Source organism: Silurus meridionalis, chromosome 21 (genome assembly GCF_014805685.1).
Source record: "Silurus meridionalis isolate SWU-2019-XX chromosome 21, ASM1480568v1, whole genome shotgun sequence".
Lineage (NCBI taxonomy): Eukaryota > Metazoa > Chordata > Actinopteri > Siluriformes > Siluridae > Silurus > Silurus meridionalis.
The window spans coordinates 7218563-7243322 of NC_060904.1; the positions used below are offsets into that span (position 1 = coordinate 7218563).

At 36.5% G+C, this 24760-nt stretch overlaps 1 protein-coding gene across 1 annotated transcript in view; it reads right to left on the minus strand.

Annotated features, from left to right (window-relative positions):
- Positions 1-443: 443 nt before the first annotated feature.
- LOC124403782 (contactin-associated protein-like 2) overlaps positions 444-24760 on the minus strand; it is a 264257-nt gene continuing 239940 nt past the window's right edge. Inside the window, 7 exon segments of the mRNA XM_046877556.1 lie at positions 444-4640; positions 4853-4921; positions 5693-5923; positions 7947-8040; positions 9718-9851; positions 12283-12516; positions 22129-22365. Coding sequence (XP_046733512.1) covers positions 4441-4640; positions 4853-4921; positions 5693-5923; positions 7947-8040; positions 9718-9851; positions 12283-12516; positions 22129-22365 — 1199 coding nt within the window. The 3' untranslated portion in view covers positions 444-4440.

The following is a 24760-nucleotide window of genomic DNA, read 5'->3' on the forward strand; positions in this document are numbered from 1 at the left end:
TGAGGCAGCATTTTCACAGAACAGAAACCTTGGTTCATGGGTTCAAACCTAGTGCACTAAAATATGTTTTTGTTGCCGTTGCTTTCTTGCCTCGCATTAAACAACGTGTGACAATTAAAGTGGTCATCAGAATGTTCATACTGGTGTTTTTATAATAAATCCCATGTACCCGTAAACTACCAAGTGCATGCATTTAGTGGATTTACATTTAGTGGTAGGCAAGACACTCCAACATTTTCAGTGAGCTGATAAAAAACTAAATGACAAAACAGAGCATTTCCTATGCACAGTGTACTTCCAGTAATGCAGCCGAGACACTGCAGCATGTTGGCTACTCTTCCTTCTTATATAGGGTGCCATTTCTTTTATATATATATATATATATATATATATATATATATATATATATATATATATATATATATTAGAATAATCCAGAGGGTAATATTTGTCTTCATTTCCAGGTTTTAAAATGATTTCTGTATAATAAAAAGTAGTAGAAAATATATGTGGTATTTGTAACATTATTTTTGGATTTACCCCAAAGCTGTCATGGGATTGGAATGTTTTTCCAAACTACTCTGATTTTCACGAATACCATATTTCTTATGTAAATGCTAATACATTCCATAATAAATGATTGCAAATGTTTAACATTGTGATCATAAGCACATTTCTAACTCTAACATCACTGCTTTTTGCACATGGAACCAATCTCACTAATGCACATCCAAACCAGCCCAAGTCACCAAGAGAAATATACACATCCCAACTATACCTCTATATATAATCTCATATTTATATCTACTCTGTGATTCATTTTTACAATAATAACACATTACTGTTACACAATATCTGGTTGAAAGAGTCTTTCCTGTAGAATAAGTTCTTTTGTTCCCTCAAATCCCAAAAGCATACAGTCATCGATGTAGAGGTGCCGTTTTTTTTTTAATCATGGCACCAAAACACAATACTGCCTCTCTTGTGATAATTTCATGTGAAATGTTTGATGACTAAGCCTGTCCATAAGGTGTTGCTGAGAGAACCCTGAGAGGAAATGAGTAACAACTCAGTGCCTGCCCAAATGCACCACTTCCCCTAGCACACATATACTGGTACCAAAAAAATAAATAGTGATGAAATTAATCTAAATCATTAAAGCACCATGAAATTATTTTCTTCACATATTTCAAGTTGATAACCCAGAGCCTTAATCACTGAGCTTTAGCAAGCTCTAATACACTGAAGAGTTTTTATGCACCCTATATAATGAAAATGTTTGTTTTTCTTTCTCATTTTTGTTATAAAAATTTTTGTCATCACGCCATGTCATTCAATTACTTAGTCATGTAAAAGTCTTTGATTTTATCTGGTATAGCTATGTACAAAAATTTGGAATTATAGACATTGTTAGATGTTCACCGCACTTCTATACAGGACAGAGGAAAATGTATCTCCTTCTGTGTAGGATGTGTAGGTTTTTTAAATTTATCTTCAGTAACAAGCAGTATTGTTACAGCTCTATACCTCTCTTGCTCTGTGTGTGTGTGCAATGTACTTTATTTCATTGCTTCATTTTAACTTACTTTTGTAAAAACAGCTTTGTATCAGTGAAGTGGCCATCGTCTGATTCGTTATTAAAGTGAGAACACTATAAAGTTCAAATAGAAAAACTTTAAAATGGATTTATTTTGACCTATATTAGATTTAGACAATTATCGTGTGTTTAATTTCAACTGCAACACAAATAAACTAATTAAGTACTCCTTTTTCATTGGCATTTTTGTGTTTTAATGGTCTCAGGCTAAAGGCATCACTGATATAGCCTCATCACTTTAACCTCAGTTGATTGTAAAATAAGATGTGAATATAATGGATCCTTGTACAAGAGCACTTTTAAAAGATCTTAATTCATTTTTTGTCTGCTAACATTTTTTAAAAAATTTATTGATCTGTTGCTTTAATTAAAATATTAGAGAGTTAGGGGTCTAGGGTTTTGCTCATGGCATGTGCTATGAATCTTTTTTAAAGTATTCATATAATATAAAAACTTAACCTTTCTGTTGGTAGTGAATGTTTATAAATTTCCCTTAAGGAATATTCACTGGGCATCAACTAGTGCACAATAGAGAAGTGCATAAAGGGTGTGTACAACAACAGTTGTGTGAAAAAGAGGCTTTTCTTTCATGCAGTTAAAAGCAACCATTGAGCTATGATGGGACACACAATGGTCATATTCTTTAATGTAATCCATTTGCAGTGTTCATTCATTCATCCTTAGTAACTGCCTGATCAGGGTTGTAGAGGATTTAAATTAAAACCAAAAAAGTCATAGAATACACTATTCACTTATAACCTGCCTAATATTGTGTGATATCTGGTACCAAGATGTTAGCAGTCCTGTAAATTGTGAGCTGGGGGCTTCCATGGATTGGATTTATTTATCAAGCACATCCCACAGATGCTTGTTCAGATTAAGATAGTGGGACTTTGGAGGCCAAGCCAATATCTTAAACTCTTTCATATTCCTCAAATGATTCCTGAATAATTTTTGAAGTGTGGCAGGGTGCATTATTTTGCTGAAAGAGATTGTCCAGCAGAACATTGCCCAGAGCATCACACTTCCTCTGCCAGCTTGCTACATTCCCATACTGCATCTTATTGTCATCTTTTTTCCAGGTAAGCAAAAACAGGCACCCAGCTGTCTATATGATGAAAAAAAGAGGACTTGACTCATCAGACCAGGCCACCTTTACTCCACTGCTTCATGATCCAGTTCCAATGCTTATGGACCCATTTTTGGCAGTTTTAATGGTGGACTCAGCTCAATGACCGGTCTGCAGCTATACAACCCCATATGCAGCAACCTGCAATACACTGTGTTCTGACAACTTTGTCATAACTAACATGAAGTTTGTCAGGATTTGCGCTCCAAATCCAAGAGCCTACTTTTAATAGGTACTAACCACTGCCTACTGGGAATACCACACAAGACCTGCTGTTTTTTGAGATGCTGTGACCCGGTCGTCTAGCTATCACAATTTGGCCCATGTCAAAGTTGCTCTGATCGTTACACTTGCCCATTTTTCCTGCTGCTAACACAACAATTTAAAAAAACGGACTTTTCACTTGCTGCCTTATATATCCCACCTCACAGCAGGTGCCATTTTAATGAGATGATCAACGTTATTTAACAGTCATCTGACAGTAGTTTTAATGTAATGGCTAATCAGTGTATCTTTTGCACTAATAAAGTAATAGCTACATAAGTGAGATCAAACACCATCTCTACTCCCATAGCACCTCTAATGGGTTGAAGTGTGCATTTATCTTATTTATCTTAAGAATTTTAAATGCAGATCTTTAATGGAATTCTGTTTAATTAAGGAACAAAAAGAAGACTAAATGCATTAAATAAGCTTCTAAGAAAGTACCATTATAAAAAAGAGATCTAATATGTTATGTTTTTATGTTATATTATTTGGATAGATTATAGATAATATGACAGAAAACACGACCTATTAGCAGCTAGACAGTTTATTCTATTCTATTTGGAATAGAAATAACAACCTTATTGTTTGATTTCCCACAATTGCATATTCACATTTCATTATATATTCATATTTCCCCATGCGCCAACTAAGCAAATTACTGGATAATTAAAACTGGAGATGCTGTATGAATCATGGCAAATGACATGTTGCAAATGAATGTCAGCTAATTTCCATAATCCTTCAAAATACTTTTTAGCTGTCTGATCATCTTTAACCTTATTCCTGCATCCTCTTTGAATGCTGCTCTGGATTAAATTATTGAGTTCTTTGCTGTCTTGGTTATTCATTCGCTTTTTGTATTATCAGTCTGTTTTCTTCCTATTGGCTACATTACGTTTCAAACAAAACATAGAATGTTTCAATTTGATCATCTTTGCCACCCTAATATACAGTTCTTGTTGCTGAGCAATGGCAATTCAGGGCAAACTGGGCTGTATTTGGACCAGGACCAGGGTTAATTCACTTCTATGATTTACTGATATACAGTGTCTCGTAGATTTGATTGTGACACACATTTAAAGTTTGTCAGTTATAAAAAAAAAACATTCATAAATGTAAAATGTTTTGCTTACTGTAATCATCTTAAATTTCCACATTGCCACACACTGAGGCATTTACAAAAAAAAGTAAAGGTCAAAAATGAACATCAATCAAAATGATCTATATGAATAACCAAAATTTTGATCAAACAAAATGACAATTTACTGGTCTGGTTTTGTTCACACAATTTACAATTAAAATGTCAAAGACTCCTCGATCGTCCAAAGACAACAGACCCGAGCCATTCCGTGCAGTTCAGTTCAGGTTCTCAGCTGACTTGTGAAACAGCTCCCACTTTCTAGATGCTTAGTGAGAGAGTGCATGTAGGTTTAGCAGCAAATACGTCTTAAATAAACCACTCCTTCTTGTTTTCATCAATGGTCTCAGTGAAATTGGCCTCGGAGGCGATGATAGCCGTGTCAGCCGATTCGGAGCGTTTGGCCTCTTTGGATTCGTTGGTGTGGTACGTTCCCTTGTGGCGGAACATGTGCCGTATCAGGAACACCAGAATGCAAAGGATGGTGAAGATGACCACGGCAATGATACCTAAATCAAGGACAGAGAATATGGAAATATGTCACCACATTGTCTATGTAAAGCTGCAATGTTCATTGTTAAAACTGGTATACAAAAAAAAAAATAATAATTTATTTAATTGAATGGCTGTAAAAGAATTACCAGGTAAAACACATACAAAAAAGATATTATCCAGTCATTCTGAAAAGAAAAAAATCTAATAACATTGCAGTATTACATACCTCCGATTACTGCTGAATTCCTGTTCACTCCATCCGGTATGATCTCTTCATTGAACGGGAAGTTGGCACCTACAGAATGCATAAGGTACAGTTTTTCTGATTGATTTTTTTAAGGTTTATTGTAAAATGTAAATGAAATGGAATTGATAGTCATGAATTTACAAAATAGCCATAATATTGTGTGTGTGTGTATATATATATATATATATATATATATATATATATATATATATATATATGATATGATATGATATACATATATCATATCATATCATATCAACGATAAGTAGGCATGTAAGCAGTAGGTTGATATGATATGATATGATATTTTTGTCACACCACACACCTTTGCAGGACAATCCCGTATCATTGTATATTGAAATAAAAAAAAAAACGTTCAAATAATTGCTTTTTTCAAAAGATGGTGTTTTTCAAATACATTGAAGATAAGGACGTTTTCCAGAAATTCTATGCCAAAATGCTGGCTAAGAGGCTGGTTCACCAGAACAGTGCCAGCGATGATGCCGAGGCCAGTATGATCTCCAAATTAAAGGCTTGTATGCTAGCTTTATATAAAAATTGAAGGCTAGTATGTTAGCTTATATTTATTTATTATAACGTGAAACACGTTTTTATGTTCAAGACATTGTCAAAAGCTTATTTCTCTAGCGTTAATAAAATTAAGGACACTACTCTTGATGAATATATAATACTCACAAGGGGAAGGTTGTAACATTAATAGTTTGATTAAAATGACATTAAAACTATGACACACATAGCTGGGATCTGTCTCATATTATTTGTAGGTAGTTTTTCTACCTAAGCTAAAACATTCCATACCTCCATCCAAGTGCCAGGGGTCAGTAGTGGTTGACATTGGTGAGATGGTGAGAGGTGATGAGCCACAGTTGGACTCGACCAGTTTGCCTTGGTGTGACACTGGCAGAGAGGGGTGTGAGCGAAGAGCTGCTTTCAGAGGGGCAATGTTGTTGAACTGCACTCGGGACATGCAGCCTACAAAGCCCGGAGTGTTATACTTTTCTGTCAGCACTGGGTCAATAGGGCCAGTTTCTGCACAAAGAGAGGAGAGAAAAATCATATGTGCAGTGCTTTTTGCATATATATATATATATATATATATATATATATATATATATATATATATATATATATATATATATATATATGCAGGATGGTTGTAGATCAATCTCACACCAGCTTTGAGCACATCACATAGCCACGGTCACACATAATGCAGCTCTCAGCAACAATGGCTATTCAAGAATGAAGTACGCACCCGATATAATGATTACAAATCCATTATTCTGACCCATGCAGCTATAGCAGTCACATTATTACTTATACAATAAAAATGGTAATGTTACTTGAACACTATGCTGGCTGCTGAGTGTAATGTGTCTTCATGGGTCCCGCTCAAGGGCTTCTCCCTTGTTTGTGTGTGTGTGTGTGTGTGTGTGTGTGTGTGTGTGTGCATTAGTATCTCATTTACACAGTGAGCTGGGGGAAAACCTGGACATTTGACACAGCTACAGCATGGATCTGTTGTCTCATGTAAAATGCCAAAGAAATAAGAAAGGTAAAATATCTTTCTTGCAATGCAAATCACACATTTATATTAATGATCTTGTTCTATGGAATTGTTGCTTCTATAGTAATCTTGTTCTTATGGACTTATATTTACATTTACATGCATGGCATTTGGCAGGCCTTATCCAGCACGACTCGCAACCTGTTTATAAGAAACGAACAACTGTCAAACTGGACACAGTAAAAGTTTTCAAAGTAGGACGTTTTGAAAAAAAGATGAGAGAGGCTAGATTGAGATGGTTTGGACATGTGCAGAGGAGGGACACGGGGTATATCGGTAGGAGAATGTTGAGGATGGAGCTGCCAAGAAGGAGAAAATGAGGAAGGCCAAGGAGGAGGTTTATGGATGTGGTGAGGGAAGACATGCAGGTAGTGGGTGTGAAAGAGGCAGATGTAGTGGTTTGGAGACAAATGATCCACTATGGCAACCCCTAATTGGAGCAGCTGAAAGAAGAAAAAGATATACATTACATTAAATCACATTTTATTTATTACTTATTTACTTTTTTGGCCATTTTCCCTTTAACCTTAACAAGACATTCTACCTGCATAGTGGCTGTTCACTGGATGGTTTTATTTTTCCACAGTATACTTGTCCAAATTCTCTTCCTAATTTGGTCTCCTAATTTGGCCTTTATCCATTATATAACCACTATCAACTAGGGCAAGTAAATGCTGACATGCTTCCTCTGAGACATGTAAAGGCAGCCAACTAATCTTTTTTTTTACCTGCAAAAATTATACAGGGCAACAGGTCACACTTTTTCCATATATGTGCGCAATATACAGTATAGAGCTTAGTGAATAATTTCTTAGTTTTCCTTTAGGGGCACCATTACAGGGATTACAGGGGATGGGATGCAGAGTGTGCCAGGCATATGGCCCCACCAGGACGCTAGGGGGCCCCAAATCACCACTTTGGAAGCTGGTTGTGGCGTTCAGCTGCCCAGATAATGTTTGATTTATGAATATATATTTTTCATTTCTACTGGAATGTAACGTCTTATTGAAAATATTAAGGAAACACTTTTTTGTCATCGTGCGAGTGTTTTCTCTTAAAGAAAATGCACTGTGTACAACTTATGTATAACACATTCTGAAGTATTCTAAGGTATAACAACAATAAATCTAATTTCTCCAGTAATATAAATTACATTATTTTCTTAAAAAAAAGGAAAAATAATTTAACAAATAAAACTTAAAACTGTTGATGTCTCTGTTTTCAGACTGGATGAAACTAAGTTACTCCACTGTGTGGACAGCTTTACCTTTTCTTCTTTTTCAGCCAAATAAGATCAGATCATTTTGTATTTAGTGATGAAATATAATTGAACAAAATGAATCAGATTATCAATATTTAAATAGTTGTTGAGATTTAGTAGTCTTACTGGTGATGGGTTCAGGCTGTACCAACACTACACAAGCCCTACTTGTACAGGAGAAAAGGTTATTTGGGCTTTTTTGTTTAGGAAGAAACAACACTCACCGTAGACCTTTCCTAGGAAAAGGTTTTTGACCAGAGTGAAATGAGTGTTGGCTGCATCAGGCAGGGTGTAGCTGACTGGAGGATAGTGATCCAACTAGAGCAAGAAATAAGACAAATACAACATTGGATTTATAGCTATGCTGTATGGCAATCCAATAACAGGAAAATATAGGATCATTTTCAACAATGGTATAATATGAACCCTAAGTAGATTACTTTCGTACATCCGCATGTTTTATTCCACTAATAATGATCTTAAATATTTTTTTTTATTAAGTGAGGAATTACTTTTTTTTATCCATTTGTAGTTACATTTATGTTGTGGTTAGTTAGTTATCAAATACAAGAAGTCATGCCTTCACCAGCCTCACTTTTTTCTTTCTACTGAACTTACTATCCCAGAAAACTACAATGGTCACTTTATAAAGAAACCATAAATACCAAATGACTCTAGGGATTGCCTTTCATAAATATTAAATGTGGGATTTCTTTAGAGCAAACAATATCAAAAATTATTTTTCTAAATTGTAAAATTATTTTTAAATGGTATAATATCAGGCATAATTTTAATGCCACAGATCAGGCATAACATTATGACCAACTGCGTAATATTGTGTTGTGCCGCATTTTATTGCAAAAACAGTCCCGACATGTCGAGCATCAACACCATTAACTTCTAGCAATTTAAGCTACAGGAGCTCGTCTGTTGGATCGGACCACACGGACCAGCCTTCGCTCCACATCTGCATCAATGTACATCGGCCTCTCATGACCCTGTCACTGGTTCACCACTGTTCCTTTCTTGGACCACTTTTGATAGATACTGACCACTGCAGACCAGAAACATCGCACAAGAGCTGCAGTTTTTGAGATGCTCTGACCCAGTTGTCTAGACATCACATTTTGGCCCTTGTCAAACTCATTTAAATCCTTACGCTTGCCCATTTTTCTGCTTCTAAAACATCAACAACTAACAAACACATTCAAGAGTAGAAGGACACAGCAGTGGCAGCTTGGAGGTGTTGTGATTTTAACTTCAATTAGACGTCTAACATCTTAAACATTGAACTACCACTACATCCAACCATGTGTTATATAGTGTTTAATACATTGCTCAGTCCTAATCGTTTTATCGACAAAATCTTAATCGATATTAGATTTAAGTATCCCATCTAACATGATGACCAGCTGTCCCTTTCTGCCGTACATTTCAGCTCTCACTGGATGTGTTGGAGTGATAAATGTGAAACTGTTTATTTCACCATGCTGGCAAAATGTTCTAAATCGAATGCAATTCAAATGCAATCTAATTCTTTGTGCTGCACCTCTAAGGACTTTGACTTTAATTGCTTTCAGCTTATTTAACTTTTTCAGAGCGAGCTAATAGCCAGGCTTAAGACGGATGAGTCACACTGAGTAGCTTCAATCTCCTCAACAGCCCGCAAGTTTTAATGATTCCTGCTAATGAATCATAAATAAATTTCGCCTTAGAGAAAACAAAGTCCAGACTTTTTAAACATTTTAAATGACATTTTAAAATCGTATAAACTTCATTTATCCACTAGGAGACTATTTAAGCTCTTTATTTTTCAACTTGAAGTGTAGCTGAACTAAATGTATTAAATTAATAATAATAAAGTGCTTACTTTCCAACAAGGAACACATCATCCGAATGGATTTATATACATTCGGCTTTCTCATAATGAAAACTACAGGAAGATGATGATGTTACTACGGGCCATTCATATTTACACGTCATTTTTAATCTCACCTGAACGTGTATTTCTCGCTCTGTCCGAGTTAAATTGACATTATGTGGCTGTCCGTTGGCTAAATTGCGTTGATCGAGATCAATGGTGAAGGGCTCATGCAGACCTCCGAGGTTGTAACGAAGCTGCAGGGTACCTGAGGGAGACAGTGCAAACACATGGGTGAGCGAAGACCCCTATAAAGGACAGTATGATAGAAAGAAAATAAATATATGCAATGTTAAAACAGACCAATATACATAATATGGAAAAGTCATTTCCAGGTATAACCCATATCATAAGATTTTCAGGATACAGGATAACTCACTTTCCCACTCTCTGGCTAACCTCAATTCTTCTGCCGAGCTACAAATGCTTTTTAAGCCTTTCAGGGAAAGGGGTGACGCTAATGAGCTCCATTCCAGAATTAATTTCAGGGCCAGATTTTGTATTTTATTCAATTGGTTAGATGCAGTCAAGGCCATTACCTAGAGTATTGGGCTCTGACTGAAGCTATTTCATCATTGTTTTTGAAGCTATTCATTTGTTTACTTGGCTGTTATCATGCTGGAAGGTCCAAAGTTTGTCTTTACCTTTGCCTGTCCTGCAGGTGCCAAAATATACTGTTATTTGAGCTTTATACTTTTTTAAACCAAATACCTCAAAAAGTCTGCTCTGGTTTCATCAGACCATAACACAATTTACCACATGGTTTAGGGGGCTTTAGATGGGATTGGGTGATATTCCTGCAGCTCTTTTTTTTTTGCTAAGAGACCTATGTTGCCCTAGGTCCTCCACTTTGACAAGTTTTCTTCTTTGTCAATTTTAAAGGGACAACCATTTTCTCATTTTCTCCACACGTTATTGATGGCCTTCGTGGTGTTTTATGGTGCATGTATTATTTGGAAAATGCTTTTGTACCCCTCTTTTGATTTACCTTTTGAACATGAGATCCTGTATTTGCTTTGAAAGCTCTTTGTTGACAGTCGAATGAATCAGTAAGTCAGTAAAATACTACAGAAACAGCTGATCTTTATTTTGTTGATAATCATGATCAGTTAATTGATGATAAATTTATGATAAGTATTTAATTCTCAGCACAGTCCCCATGTCCTATTATAAAAGTGTGCATATATATATGCAAGCATGCTATTTTTCTTTCACTGTAAATTCCACAAATGTATTTTTTTACTATTGAATTTTGTTGGTTGCAATCGCATCATTGTTTTAATTACCGTAATTTCCGGACTATTAAGCGCACCCAAATATAAGCCGCACCCACTGAGTTTGACAAAATTTTTTATTTTGAACATAAATACGCCGCACCTGTCTATAAGCCTACATTGCCTACATTGAAACTAATGAACTTTACACAGGCTTTAATGAAAGACAGTGTCTGTTACACGGCTTGTATCTAAACAGTAGCCTACCAAGAAAGTCATTGTTCACTATCTTCCTCCTTCCTTTCAAAACTATTTCTCTCGGGAGTCAACCCCCGATAATTCGCCCTAATTTGGAACCTAACTAACAGCAAGTTGTGAATTATCTTAAAATTTGTGGAAATCCTTATGTTTAGGAACGTTAGGAAGAACATTTAAAACTGTTTTCACTAACAAATTTTTTAAAATCTTTTAAAACACATTATTGTATTAAAGTGACAATGTCTAGATGAATTCACTAAGGTACCATAGGGGCTGTGGGGGTGCGTCCAAAATTTGCCGATTTTTCACTGTACATGAATATGTCCTCTACATATATTCCATAAAGTATAGAACGTGGAACATTATGATTATTTCAGGTATGCACAAAAGTTTGTGGATCATAAGATTTGAATGTACTTTTAGAACAACCCATTTGAGGTTAAACTCAAATGCTTGTAAATAAAATTGAGAATGCTTGTGGAGATTTGCACTCACTCAGAGACATGGGGCTTGGGCTTGGTAAGGTCAGGTACTAATGTGGGGTGAGGAGGCTTGGGGTGCAGTCAGCATTCCAATTCATCCCTACTGGATTCAATAGGGTTGAAGTCAGAGCTTTATAGCTAGCCAGTCAAGATCAACTCCAACCCATATAAAACTTATCTTCATGCAGCTTGATTTGCACTTTATAAAACACAGAACAATGTCTAAAATAATATTCAGTCAGATTCCCTAATGAAATACGTGAACTCCAGGACACTGACTCAATGTATCATTGCATAAAACACAAAACTGTAGTTTAAATACCCCTCAGAGCAAAATATTAATGGACCAGAACCCACTGATGTACATGTTTATTTGAGTTAATATGAGAGAAAGTGACTGTGCCAGACAAATAAAGAGAGACAGGATGAGGCCACATACTAAAATTGCCGTTCGGCATTATTTAACTCTACTGGTTGAATTGAGATACTCTCTAGAGCAGGACATCAGTTTTCTGACTAAATGAATAAATACATTTTGCTGAGACACTCAGAATGAGGTCATTAAACTGATACATTGGGTCGCTCGCTGTTCAGGCGAGACATAGCACAGAGACGAATATAATTTACACTTTAACTGTATGTCTGCCTCTCTGAGTATCTGCCTTTAGATCTCATTATTCAGTACCGTTGTGTCGTAGCACCACTGCCATGTTGTCACGGCTCCTTGAGCTGATGTACAGGAGGATACTGGGAGTGCTGGATGTGCTGAAACTGAAAGTCACAACTTCTTGGGTCAGGTTCTTGTCTGCCAGCTGAGAAGGACTCAAATCCTTCTGCTCATTGTTAGATGTAGCTGTCATCAACTCGGGCACCAGGTTATAGCGGACCAGAGTCCCTGCCTCGAAGAAAGCCCCCACATCTGCACAATAAACATACATATGTCCTTAGATTTTTTTCATTATAAACATTATAAGTCAGATTCCATTGTACACATTTATAATTCTAACACATTATAGCTTAATTACTTAATGACCAGAAGGCTGTGAGGTTGAATCCCAGAACCTTTCACTTTCAGCTGCCTTCATTTTAGATCATTTTTGATAAAACTGATTAAAAAGCTATGCCAAATATTTTTGAATAGCAAATCTGAATTTCACATTGGTTGCAGATTTCAGGAAAGTGTCAAGGCAACGTATAACCTCTTTTTTATGCACACCACGAATAATATTGCTGTTTTACTCCATGACTGTTTCACTGTTTCCCCATCACAATTCATTAACCAACCAGTTTCTGTCTCTGTGAAAACCTGGGTAAAATTGTTGGTCCCCTATGAACCACTACTGTTCCATATAAAATACGGCATGTATATTTCACATTTTCATGATTCCTTAAAAACACACATTGCAAATAAATACAAGTAAAATACATTCAAATTGTTATACAATTTTAACTACTAATAAGTCGTAACCTTTTCCGGCTTTAAAAAAAAAACGTTTAAGGTGATTTTACAGTTAGATACAGGCCCTAAGCTGATTGGACACCTGAAGGTTCCTTTTTTTTGCACATTTCTCTCTCTTCCACCAGGGGGCAGTAAGTGCATTTCAGGTTTCCTCATCACATCCAGTCCATCTTGTTTCCTTTCACTAGTAATCTCATAAACTCACCATACTCTTATCATAGGTTTACAAACCCGGGATTCTGGAATGAGGTGAAAATCCAGTCCTAGAAGGTAAATCATTTCTTTGCTTATTGCAGCTCATGCTTTCATCACAAAGTCTTTTACTTCTCATAGACCACCAATTCTTTCTTATTGAAGCATAATACATTATATTTTTTATTCTTATAAAATTCTTATATATACTGTATATGTATATATAATTATGTTGTTACTTACATTACGTTACCTAGAAAGAGTCACTTCTTTAACAGTCTCTTTTTAAGTTGATAAAAACAAAAAATTGCAGCTTGTTACTGAGAAACCACAAAGATCCCTGTCCTGAACACTTTCTTGTGCCAGGAAACACAATACAGCTTCTCCTTTGATTATTGCAAAACTGTTAAAAGAGACTCCTTCACATGCTTATGCTAAATAAACATCTTTTTTTTTCATCAAAGCTTGACCATATTAACAACTACATGTTTTAAATCCATTTATGTAGAATTCCCTGTGAATCATCTGTTACAACTGAAGCGATAACTATGCAACTTAATATAAATCTGTGCTTAGGCTTTGCTGTGCCCACTGTTGTCACCTGCTTTTACATAAAATATATTAAACACATTCTGACCAACCGAGGTTAAGAATTCAACAGTGCTGTGGCTTTCATCTTTTCAATATCTATCATACTTATTGTCCCCTGAAAGATGCTTTTTAATGCTCTTACTGAAAGCTCTGTTGTGACCAGAATATCGAAAAACCAGAGAATCGCATTATTTATGTGTGCCTCTTGAGAAGCAGTAAGCACAGCAGAATTTTATTGACTGCTCCAGATGATAACAAGAGAACAAAGGGGCACATGTGGATTGATTAATAAGATTAATGAACAAACGTATGAATCCCATGGAAAAGCAGTAAAAGCAAAAGTAATGCAGGGAACTGGTGCAGGTGAGCTGAAACAGAGAAGGCCATGGGAAATCAAAAAACAGTAATATGGTGAATTTGCACAAGGGAGACATCCAGATAAACAACTGGTCTTCGTGAAATCCATGCTCTCTATCTCTTAGGTGCTAAATGGCGAGAGAGAGATTTATTTAATAGTGCTTGCTACGCAGTGCAAGCGTCACCATTATAATTGTGCAGGGTTTCTTCATTTTTTTCTTCTTTATCATCTTCTTCTAGTTTCCAGACACTTGGGGGTCACAACTCGAATGTCATTTAGCTAAAATGCTTATATCACCTATTCTTTAGTATATCTTAAAGAGCAAACTTGGCATGTACACATTGAATTTAGGAATTTTTGCCAGAATTTTCCTAGAAATGGCTTTATTCCAGTCCCATTCACAATATCGAGAAAATTTGAAATGCTCTAACTAATCACTGATTCAGACATACAGTAGATCACATTTCCAAGTTCCCAGCTTGGTCCAGAAAATCCAAAAATGACATTTGGAAAATGATCCTATGTGCACATTGCATAAAATTTCCCAAACGGGATTTGCAATTACACTAATAAAAAAATATTTCTAAAGGCACAAACAGCCAAAAAGAGAAGATTCTTTACCTAACTTTCCCCAAATTAATTATACTTCAACAAACACTTACACACATGACTGCTGATTTGCATATGCAGCTTCATGTCGGTGTTAAATTTTTGAAAGGGCAAAGAGTAATAACAATTTCTGCAGAAAATGTCATTTTTAGTTTTCTAATTATTGCCTGATTTATTTGTGCAAGATGTAAGAAAATCAGGCCTTATGACATAGGAACAGAGGTGATTAGGAAGCAAATTTAAAGTTTTATGAAGTTTTCATATCCAATTATGGACCTATAAGGTGGAAGAAAGACCTAAGCTATGCTGGTGACCATAGAGGGCTTTTTTCTTTTTTTTTTTTTTTTTTTTTACATACACTTTATTCATTCATTCTTTTGTGCATTCACTTGTCAATATTAGTCTCATTTGCATGCACTTGATCCTGATCAGGGTTGTGGGGGATCCTGAAGCTATCCCAAGAACATTGCAATAGATTTATATAATTTTCCACTTGTTTGAGAGATCAAATAAAAAGGCCAAAGTGTTAACAAGAAACAATGCAGTTACAATTCTAAGTGGCATTGGTTTCTGTAGAATACAATAGAATATAATAGCCTATATTTGTCATATATACATTACAGAACTGTGAAATTACTTTCTTTGCCCATATCACAGCTTGTTTGGAAGCACAAAGGGTCAGCCATGATACAGTGCCCCCAGAGTACAGAGAGTTAAGGGCCTTGCTCAAGGGCCCAAGAATGGCAGCTTGGCGATACCAGAGATAATGAACCTGAGAGGGACCCAAAAATGTTTAGTACTGGATAAGTGGCTAATGAAAAAAGGCACTGTTTCAGGTTTCTGTTGCCAAATATTTTAGTGTTTTGTGAAGTGGAATATTCCCAGTTTCTATAAGTGTGAGATTAGTATTAGTTTGATTGATTGATTTAGTCATTAATTACAAATACATCCATTTAAACTAAATAAAGATGCCAGCAAGAAAGTGCATGTATGAAGGAATAGATTCAAAGCTGCAGAAACTAATTGCCGTTGTACTGGGAAGAAAATGTGGTATTGGTCCTCAATAGCATAATACACTAGGAATCACACTAACAAAGAGGTAGGAAATCTGATCCAAATCTGATCCATCCAATGGATCCAGAATCCATTATTGACTCTAATCCTGATTGTTGACAGATGGAAACATGGCTAAAATCGAAATGTGCACACATGGCAATTACTGGCTGTTGATGAGTGATGCTGGCAGGACAATAACATGGAGCTGAAATCGAGCCTTCGATTAAAGGCAATTTTTTAATGGCATAGCATGTGAGCAAAGCATTTATCGCATTGCATAAGCCATTTGTGTGGCTGTATTCTTGGGTTGCTCTTTAGAAAAAATGGCCAGCTGAATACACTATTAAAAATGGCATTTACACTATAACCCTGTTGAATTTTTAAATCATGCTTTATTTTATTTTTTTCGCAGTTTCTCTAATTGCAGCTCACAACAATGCTGTCTTCATTAAATACTCTCCTGTCATTAAATCTCTATGGTAAAAGCATAAAATATTTTACATAAAACACTAATAATACACAAAGCAAAAATGATGTGTAATCATTGATAAGGTGATGTTTTTCTCAAGGATTGATTAATGAACACCTCAAAGCTTCTACGTTCAGTCACTCTTAGTATCTCCAAAACATCCAAAAATCTCAGTGAGAACAGAAGAACTAGCCTACACAATAACTTTGAGGATGCCACATGAAAAAAACCATCACCTTCAAAGTGATTTATCACTTTAGTCTTCTGTAGGACTTTGGAAGCTGCATCCTCTTTTACTGATTGAATTCATTATGGAGCCTGCAATTCTGTGAGTAGAAAAATAAATTATTTATAAATGATCTGTTAAAAGCTTTAAGGCGATTCTCAAAGAAACCCAAAAAGAAATACACAAGGACCCCACTTCCAAGACAATAAATACTAATAAATTGTGTGGTTATCGAAAGGTGTGGCTTATAGATGACCCTAAAGTTTAGGCTTATAATGACCCTACATCATAATAATAAGACATTTATATTCATTTTGTTTAATACCTAGTTTTTTTATTTTTATTAGACAGAAAATGTATTCCTGTTTATGCCACTGCCCACATCTGACATGTTTCAGATGTGACTTTCATGTTGATGTCTCAATCTGCATTCAGCTACACTTACTAGAATCCACTGTGGTCTGCAAACACGGTTGTATGAACTACAACACTATTACTATTTCTAATAATATTACTACACTATCAGACACTATTACATCACAACACACTCACAATAAAAACAAACTCTCAGGTTTATCTGCTTTGTGCAATGTCCTTGTGCCCCAATCATTTTCAAGCCTTTTGGTATTGTGGCAGTATTATTAGTCTGATCTACCTGTGATTTTGTTTTTGCTTTTACTCATTTTATCCTGTTTCTACAGTAAATAAAACCATGGAGTACCTGTACTTGCATCATCACCTAAGTCCTGACACAAATTCAGTATTTCAGCACAGAGATGTCCACGCTTCATAGATTGGCAGTCTCTGTGCTATGGTAAATTGAAATTCTTTAGACAAGAAGATACTGCAGGATGTTAAATTTTTCACAGGCTAAAGAAAGCAGGACAGCAAACAATATTTGATTAATAGACTTTGAGTTTGACATCTGCAATTTTTTTATTCATTTACATGATAAAAGGGAGAGAAATGTGAGGCCATTTTTATCACTGTCCATGCCAGGAGACTATTTTCACATATACTATCCTGAGCCTACTCTAAGGAGTGTATTCAACATTCTACTCGTATCAGAGATTTGTGATTTTTCTGCAGTGAGAAATCTTTTCAGGACAGTATAATTTGCACTTTACAATTACCTGGCAAGTTCTTGATTTTGAAAATGAGTAAGAAAACCAGAGGCAGTGAGAAAATAAGATCATTGGCATGTTACTATGGTATAATGCATGTGCTGTAAATGAAAATATTAGTTTTGTCTATTAAATTTAATATTTTTAGGTTCATTTCTTGGGTTACTTGGGTTTTCATTGGGTAACTGAACAAAAGAGCTGTCATTTAATTACATTTTTGAACCTTTTCTCAAAAATGATGCAAGTTCTGTAATGCAAATTGAGAGCATGTCCTTTATTTTGTTACTTACACTAATAACATCTTCGGTTACTCAGTCAGTAAATCTGTTCTTTCCGTTTAATAGAATGTGCAAACATTTTAATTTATTTACCAAAAGCCTTTGTTTGTGTATTTGCTTTGAAAGATTTACTCAATCGAAATCAAATGCTAGGAGTTTTTGAAAAACTATATCCTGGCTCCAGTCTTTATATAAAAGCATTTTGGCTTGCTGCTTTATTGTACTTACACACATAGATATACAAACAAGAAGAGCAGTATGACCCAAGGGCTATCATATTAGCCTTTGGGTCATACCTCTTTATTGTGCTGTGTTCCTTAGTAATATTCTTTCAAATTTTTTCGAGTCAATTTTAGAATTTGTAGTACATTTTGAAATAATTAGTTAAGCTGCATCTTAACACACTGCACTTTTTCTGCAAAAAAAAAACCCCAACAATTTACTAAAGCAAGAGCTTTATATTTTCTACTATGTTTGCAAAGAATGTCACTAGGTTAAGTATGTAACCCTAGTTCCCTGATTGAATGAGATGCTACGTCAAAACACTTTGGGTACTCCTCACGTTGTCCATGCTCTGAATCACGTGTGAAATCCGGCCAATAGGCAAGTCGTAACGTTATCGGCAGGCGACTTCGCGTAAACCAGGAAGCTACAAAATGGGTAAGCAAGGTATTAGGCATTAGCTTCTGTAAAAAGAGAAGGTAGGGATGCAGGGAGCATGGCCTGTTGATGCAACGTCTCGTGCCCTCAGGGAACTAGGGTTACATACGTAACCTAGTGATGTGCTTTGTGAATGAGTGTCCAATCACGCCATACTGAACAGTCCCTGCCTAGTGTGGACAGAGGAGCCAGGAGTGGCTCTGACGTCGAGGTCATAGAACCTGACAAAGGTCAAAGGGGTGGACCAGCCCACAGCGTTGCAAATGTCCTGGAGAGAAACTCCAGCGGACCAGGCCGTAGAAGCCGCCATACCCCAGGTGGTATGAGCCTTGACTCCAAAGGGAGTGGGAAGACCAGAGGATTGATAACACAAAGAAATGGCATCCACAATCCATCTGCTAAACGTCTGCTTAATGGACGGAAAACCTTTCCTATGAGGGCCATAGCAGACAAACAGCTGCTCCAACTTCCTCCACGGACTCGTCCTGTGAAGATATGTGTCCATAGCTCGCAAGACAATTTTGCTTCTCCTGGTCGGCGGCTAGGAAAGAAGGTGGGGGCAGAATTCCTGCAGTACGACAGGTCATGAGGGAGCTGCAGGCACCTTAGGCACAAACCAAGGTTTAGGGTAGAGAAAAATGCTGGCCAGGAGAGACCATGGAAAGAGCCCATAGGTCCCTGACCCTCTTAAGGGAGAAAATTGCCAGAAGAAAGGCAGTCTTTACCGACAAATACCTAAGGGCCACCTCAGCCAAGGGCTTAATGGGGGGATCAGATAGAGCCTCCAGCACAACAGCCAAGTCCTACACAGGCACTTTAGGTCATATACTAGGCCTTAGCTTCCAGGTGCCGCGTAGGAAACGTGTCACGAGAAAATGTTTCCCCAGCGACTGGGGAAACATACAAAAAGCCACGATAGCGAACATATAAACCTTCCGAGTTGACGGAGCCAATCCTGTGGCAAACTGTTTCTGCAAAAACTCCAGAACTGAACCAACTGGGCATTTGACTGGGTCCAACTGGTGGTGCTAACACCACGTGGTGATCAGATGCCATCTAGCAGCAAACAACCTCCTCGTTGAGAGAGCTCTGGAATGGAGGATGGTCACTACCTCAGTTAAGAGACCAGCTGCTAGGAACTGTGCCCCCTCAGGGGCCACAGCCACAGCTTCCCTAACTCTGGGCGGATGTGAACCAGGGTTCCTCTGCCTGCGAGAGGAGATCCCTCCTGGAAGGAATTTCCCAAGGAGGTCTTTTAAGGAGGGACAGCAGGTCCGTGAACCAAGGTCTGCCTGGCCAACAAGGTACCTCCTTTCTGGCAGATTCTCTCCAGAACTCCTGGGAGCAGGGCGATAGGGGTGAAGGCATTCAGACGAAGCCTCAGCCACATCAGCACCATCACCCCCCGGGGCCTACTGTTTTTTCCCGACCTGCACACTGAGGTGTCCAGGTCCTGGAAGACCCCATATGCGGGGTCTGGGGCTGGGGCCACTTGGACTGGACACGATGGTGCTTATGTGGCCGAGACTATGTCTGAATGCCTTCACCCCTATCGCGCTGCTCCCGGGAGTTCTGGAGAGAATTCGTGCTGCAGGGTGCAGGAAACGCTCATCCAGCTTACTAGGAATGCGTTGCTTCCGCTTCACGTCCGGCCAAGCTATCTCTAGTTTGTACATGGCCCGTGTCACTACCTCCAGGAGCTCCTCAAACAGCACAGGCTGTGAGAAGTCCATGGGCTCGCCAGCATCCGAAAATTCTCCATCCTCAGAGGTAGAAATACGGAGGCGTTCCCAAAGCGTTCCGACGCAGGATGCATTACCTGATTTTACAAACCTCTACTTAGCAGATTAATAATTAAATATATATTTTTATATATTTTGATTATATTGTTAAATTGATGAAGAACAAGGAAAATCATAAAATACATTATAGGTTTTTGCCTATTAATAATTTAGTGTATTTTTATATCAACATATTAATATTAACTATATAAGTCAAACAGAAGAAGAAAAATTATAATTTGCTCTATTTAATTTGCTATTGTTATTGCTTAATGACTTAATTATTTACCTGCATTAACTAACAGAATAAGTAATGCTTTTGGCTGAGTTTTTGCCACCGGCAGTTACTGGCTCTCAGTAGTATTTTCCCGCTCTGTATGGTTTATAGCTGGAAAGATGCCCACAAAGCCAACAAACAAAGGCTCTACAGTCTGCAGTCATTGTGAGGAGACCATCTGCCACCTGCCATTGCACCTTAGTGCAAAATGGGGAAAGTGTTTGTGCACCAATTTTGAAAAAAGAAAGCTCCAAAATCATTAAATACTGAATATAAACTGTGCAAAAAGTTGAACGTAAAAGAAAGAAAAATCATTGATATGGTAGTTTTCTTTAAGGTGTTTATTTATAAGTCTTTAAAAGAAAGTGTCACCAGTCTCTACCATGTGAGAAATAAACAAGAGAGGCTTGTGAAGAAAGAAACTCTTTATAGTCAAAGCCAACTTGTGAAAAACAGTGGTGTGTTTGTAGTATTTTTTTTTTCTTTAATTTATGTTATTATGTAGCACCTTGGTCCTGGGGGATGTTTTCTCTTATTTCACTGTGCACTGTACTGACAAAAAGCATATTTGACTTGACTTAATAACAGGAAGTAATTACCTGTCTAAAATTCAACAGCATTAAAAAATGTAGATGGCAAACGTACACTCATCCTTCACTTAAGTAGAAGTGCAGATACTCATGTTTAAAAAGACTCTGGTAAATCGTTAAGTACTGATTACATTTTTTTTAATCAAGTTAAAATAAAGAAGTCTGGGCTCTGACATGTATTTAAGTAAAAAGTAGCTGTTTTAGTGTCATGCTGGACCTCACATCATATTAATATATTAATACAAAAGAATTTCAATCAAATACTCCCTCTGTCTCATTCATGTTAGCCATACTACTTGTTGCCTTTTGTCTTACTTGTTGTTAACTTTGTAAAGTAGCCTATGTTTTTGGTGTGTGAGAGCCAGAAAATGATACACCAGTGGTAGGTTGAAAAACCCGTGCAATGACAAGAAATATGTTGATGGGCTAAAAACGGCGCGCAATGAGAAGGAAAAATATTGATCAGATTAAAACTAAAGTAACGAGCCTGGTTTTTAAAATGTAAGAAGTAAAAAGTACAGATATTTGTGTAAAAATGTAATAAGTGAAAGTAAAAAGTCTATTTATGTACAGTAGCAAAGTATTTGTACTTTATTACTTCCCATCCCGGATTAAATAGCACAATGTGATGTTTTTGAATGGATAACAAATTTTAACGTTAGCATTTTTGACACAACAAGAATAATGTGCTGTAATAAAAAAACATTGAAATTGCTGCAGTAAAAGTATCTCAACTTTATGTCAGACTGCACCTCACCGTCCACTCATCGATTCTTTTCCAATAACATGTTTTATTCCTCACTTAAACCCAAGGTTTTTTTTTATATGTCGACTGTGCTAAAGAATAAGTTGAAAGCCGACCTTTAGTACAGAAGGGCCCTTCATAAGCCGTTCCACTGCAGTCACAGGCGTAGCCATTGTATTTCTCCACACACTTTCCTCCGTTGCGGCAATACATCCCGAAACTAGTGCAGTGTCCTGAACATCCAGGTTTGACTCCAGGGGTGACCTTTGCTCTGTCCTCCAGGTCAAGGGTAATGCCGTTCATCTTCAAGGAGCGGATGCATCCCAGGAAGCCTCTCTGTCCTCCTGCCGCACCTTGACAGTTAACACAGGAGCAACTTAAATAAGTTAAGAACACTCATTAGAACACTGTATAGAAATACACACAGTACAGCTAACAAACATTGTAGAATGACTTAAGTTTAATAATGAAAAAGATTATTAAATCTTTTAATCTCAACAACTAATTATTATTTAGGAACTCAACAAGAATAGATCAAATACTGTCAATCTATTCCTGATCTATTAATCCTGGGTCCATATGATGTCATTAGGCCCTTGGTGGGCTTCATCAAGTGTGGCACATAATCGGATAATGAATAATCTATTAGGAAAAGGTATTTTTTTTTAAAGCTTCTGCACATGCAGATGTGTTCATTTTACTGTGTTGAATTTCACATCACACATTTTCATCATCATCATTTTACCATTGCATACAAGAAGAACATATAAATGAATTTCACAGTTCACTGCAGCAAAGCTAAACAAAATAATACTTTGGTTTCAGATGTCTATTTACTTCATTCTTGCTAATTTCCTGACCCATGATTTGCTGCTAAGATCATTTCAAGCTTAATATTTTTCCATTTTGGGCTTGGCTTACTTTTCCCCCCAGGAGCATAGAAGCTGGAACAAGCTAAGCACATTGGGGGAATAATTCAATATTATAGATCACAGAAAAATTACTGTAGATTTAAACAGCATTAATGCTCCGACTGTTAGGGGAAAATTAATTATTCCCTCATGTCCTGCTCAAAGTAATGTCCAAGCATTTTCACATAACACAAAACTGCCCACTAACCTACAAAATACAGGGATAGCTGAGGAGATTTTGGACATGACTATTTAAGACACAGTCATTTCGAAGTACATAAGTAAAATGATGACAGAGCTGTGAGAAAAGTCAGAATGTCAAAATGTCGGAAGTGATTCCAGAATGTACTCATCCCCCAGTGATTATTGTGCTTTTTGCTTCACTGCAACATAAAATTCAAGCACATCAGGCAGATATTTTCAAATCTTTTCAGGTGGCATAAAATAATGAATTAATAAATAAGCAAAATACAGTGGGTGGACAGTAGCAAAGTATTTTTTGACAAGTAAATTTTTTTAAGTATTTGCACTCAGTTTTGGATAAAGTACACAAACCATGTACTTGAGTTAAAATAGAGATATACTCGCTAAAATATTACTCCAGTAAAAGTAAAAGTGTTCCCTTTGAACTTATACTTGAATAAAAGTACAAACGTATTTGCCTTTAGATGTAGTTAAGTATCCCAAGTACTATGTTTTATTATGGCTATAATGTTCCTATTATCATTTATGTCACAAGACTCATTGCTTAATCAACTCAATTTATGTGAAAAGACTCTGATGTTACTTTTAGCACACCAATGTTGCAATTGAGAGTCAGGAATTTCTTCCATCATTTATTACTCTCAAAATGTTCTGCTTGCTGTTAAACTGACACTGAACTGTAGATACCACCAAGCAGCAATCAAATCAAGTAAAAAACAGAGCATAGGCTGATTGGTGGCTTGCTGGGCGCTTGACCAGTTACGTTTTTATTCACTCATTAAAACAGTGGTGGAAATAATTATTTGATCCCCTGCTGATTTTGTGAGTTTTACCCCCTTACAAAGAAATGAACAGTCTGGAAAGTTTTATAGTAGGTATATTTTAACAGAGAGACAGAATATAAAAAAAGAAATCCATAAAAAAAATCTAAGAAACATTATAAATTAATGTGTATTTGATTAAGTGAAATAAGTATTAATAAATGATCCCATAATAAATTAGAAAGAACTCCTCATATCAACTCATTATGTGTATAAAAGACACCCGTCACAGAATCAACCTCTTCAATTCAAACTTCTCCACTACTATGGGCAAGACCAAAGAGCTGCCAAATGACATCACTGACAAGTTTGTAGACCTGCACAAGGCTGGAATGGGCTACAAGACTATCAGAACATCTTTAGATGTCTTCAGAATGATTTATTTATATAAAATGTAATTTTATTTAATGGATAAAATTTATATTATTGTACATTCATTAGTGATTCAACCCCTTTCTGACATCAGTCTAAATTATGACTAGTATTTATTTTTCAAGAGTTTACACTAAAATGTGTTAAACCTGTTTAAATTCTGTTTGATAGTATGCTTGCACAAAAAATAACTTGGGAGGTCTTAAAGCTAAAATAACACCTGATCAGTCCTGATCTGAAAACCAAGGAACTGCCCATAATGCTTTGAGGTGAAAAAAGATAGAAACGGTTATCAAAACAGCTGCAAAACTTTGAACCTCTTTAGAAGCACCGTGAAATCCATTTAATACAAAGTGGAAAAAAATAAGGCACAGATACCGACATGAGTCATACCGACAGAATGGCAATTGTCAAAGAAGGAGTCCAGCAATACCACTTGA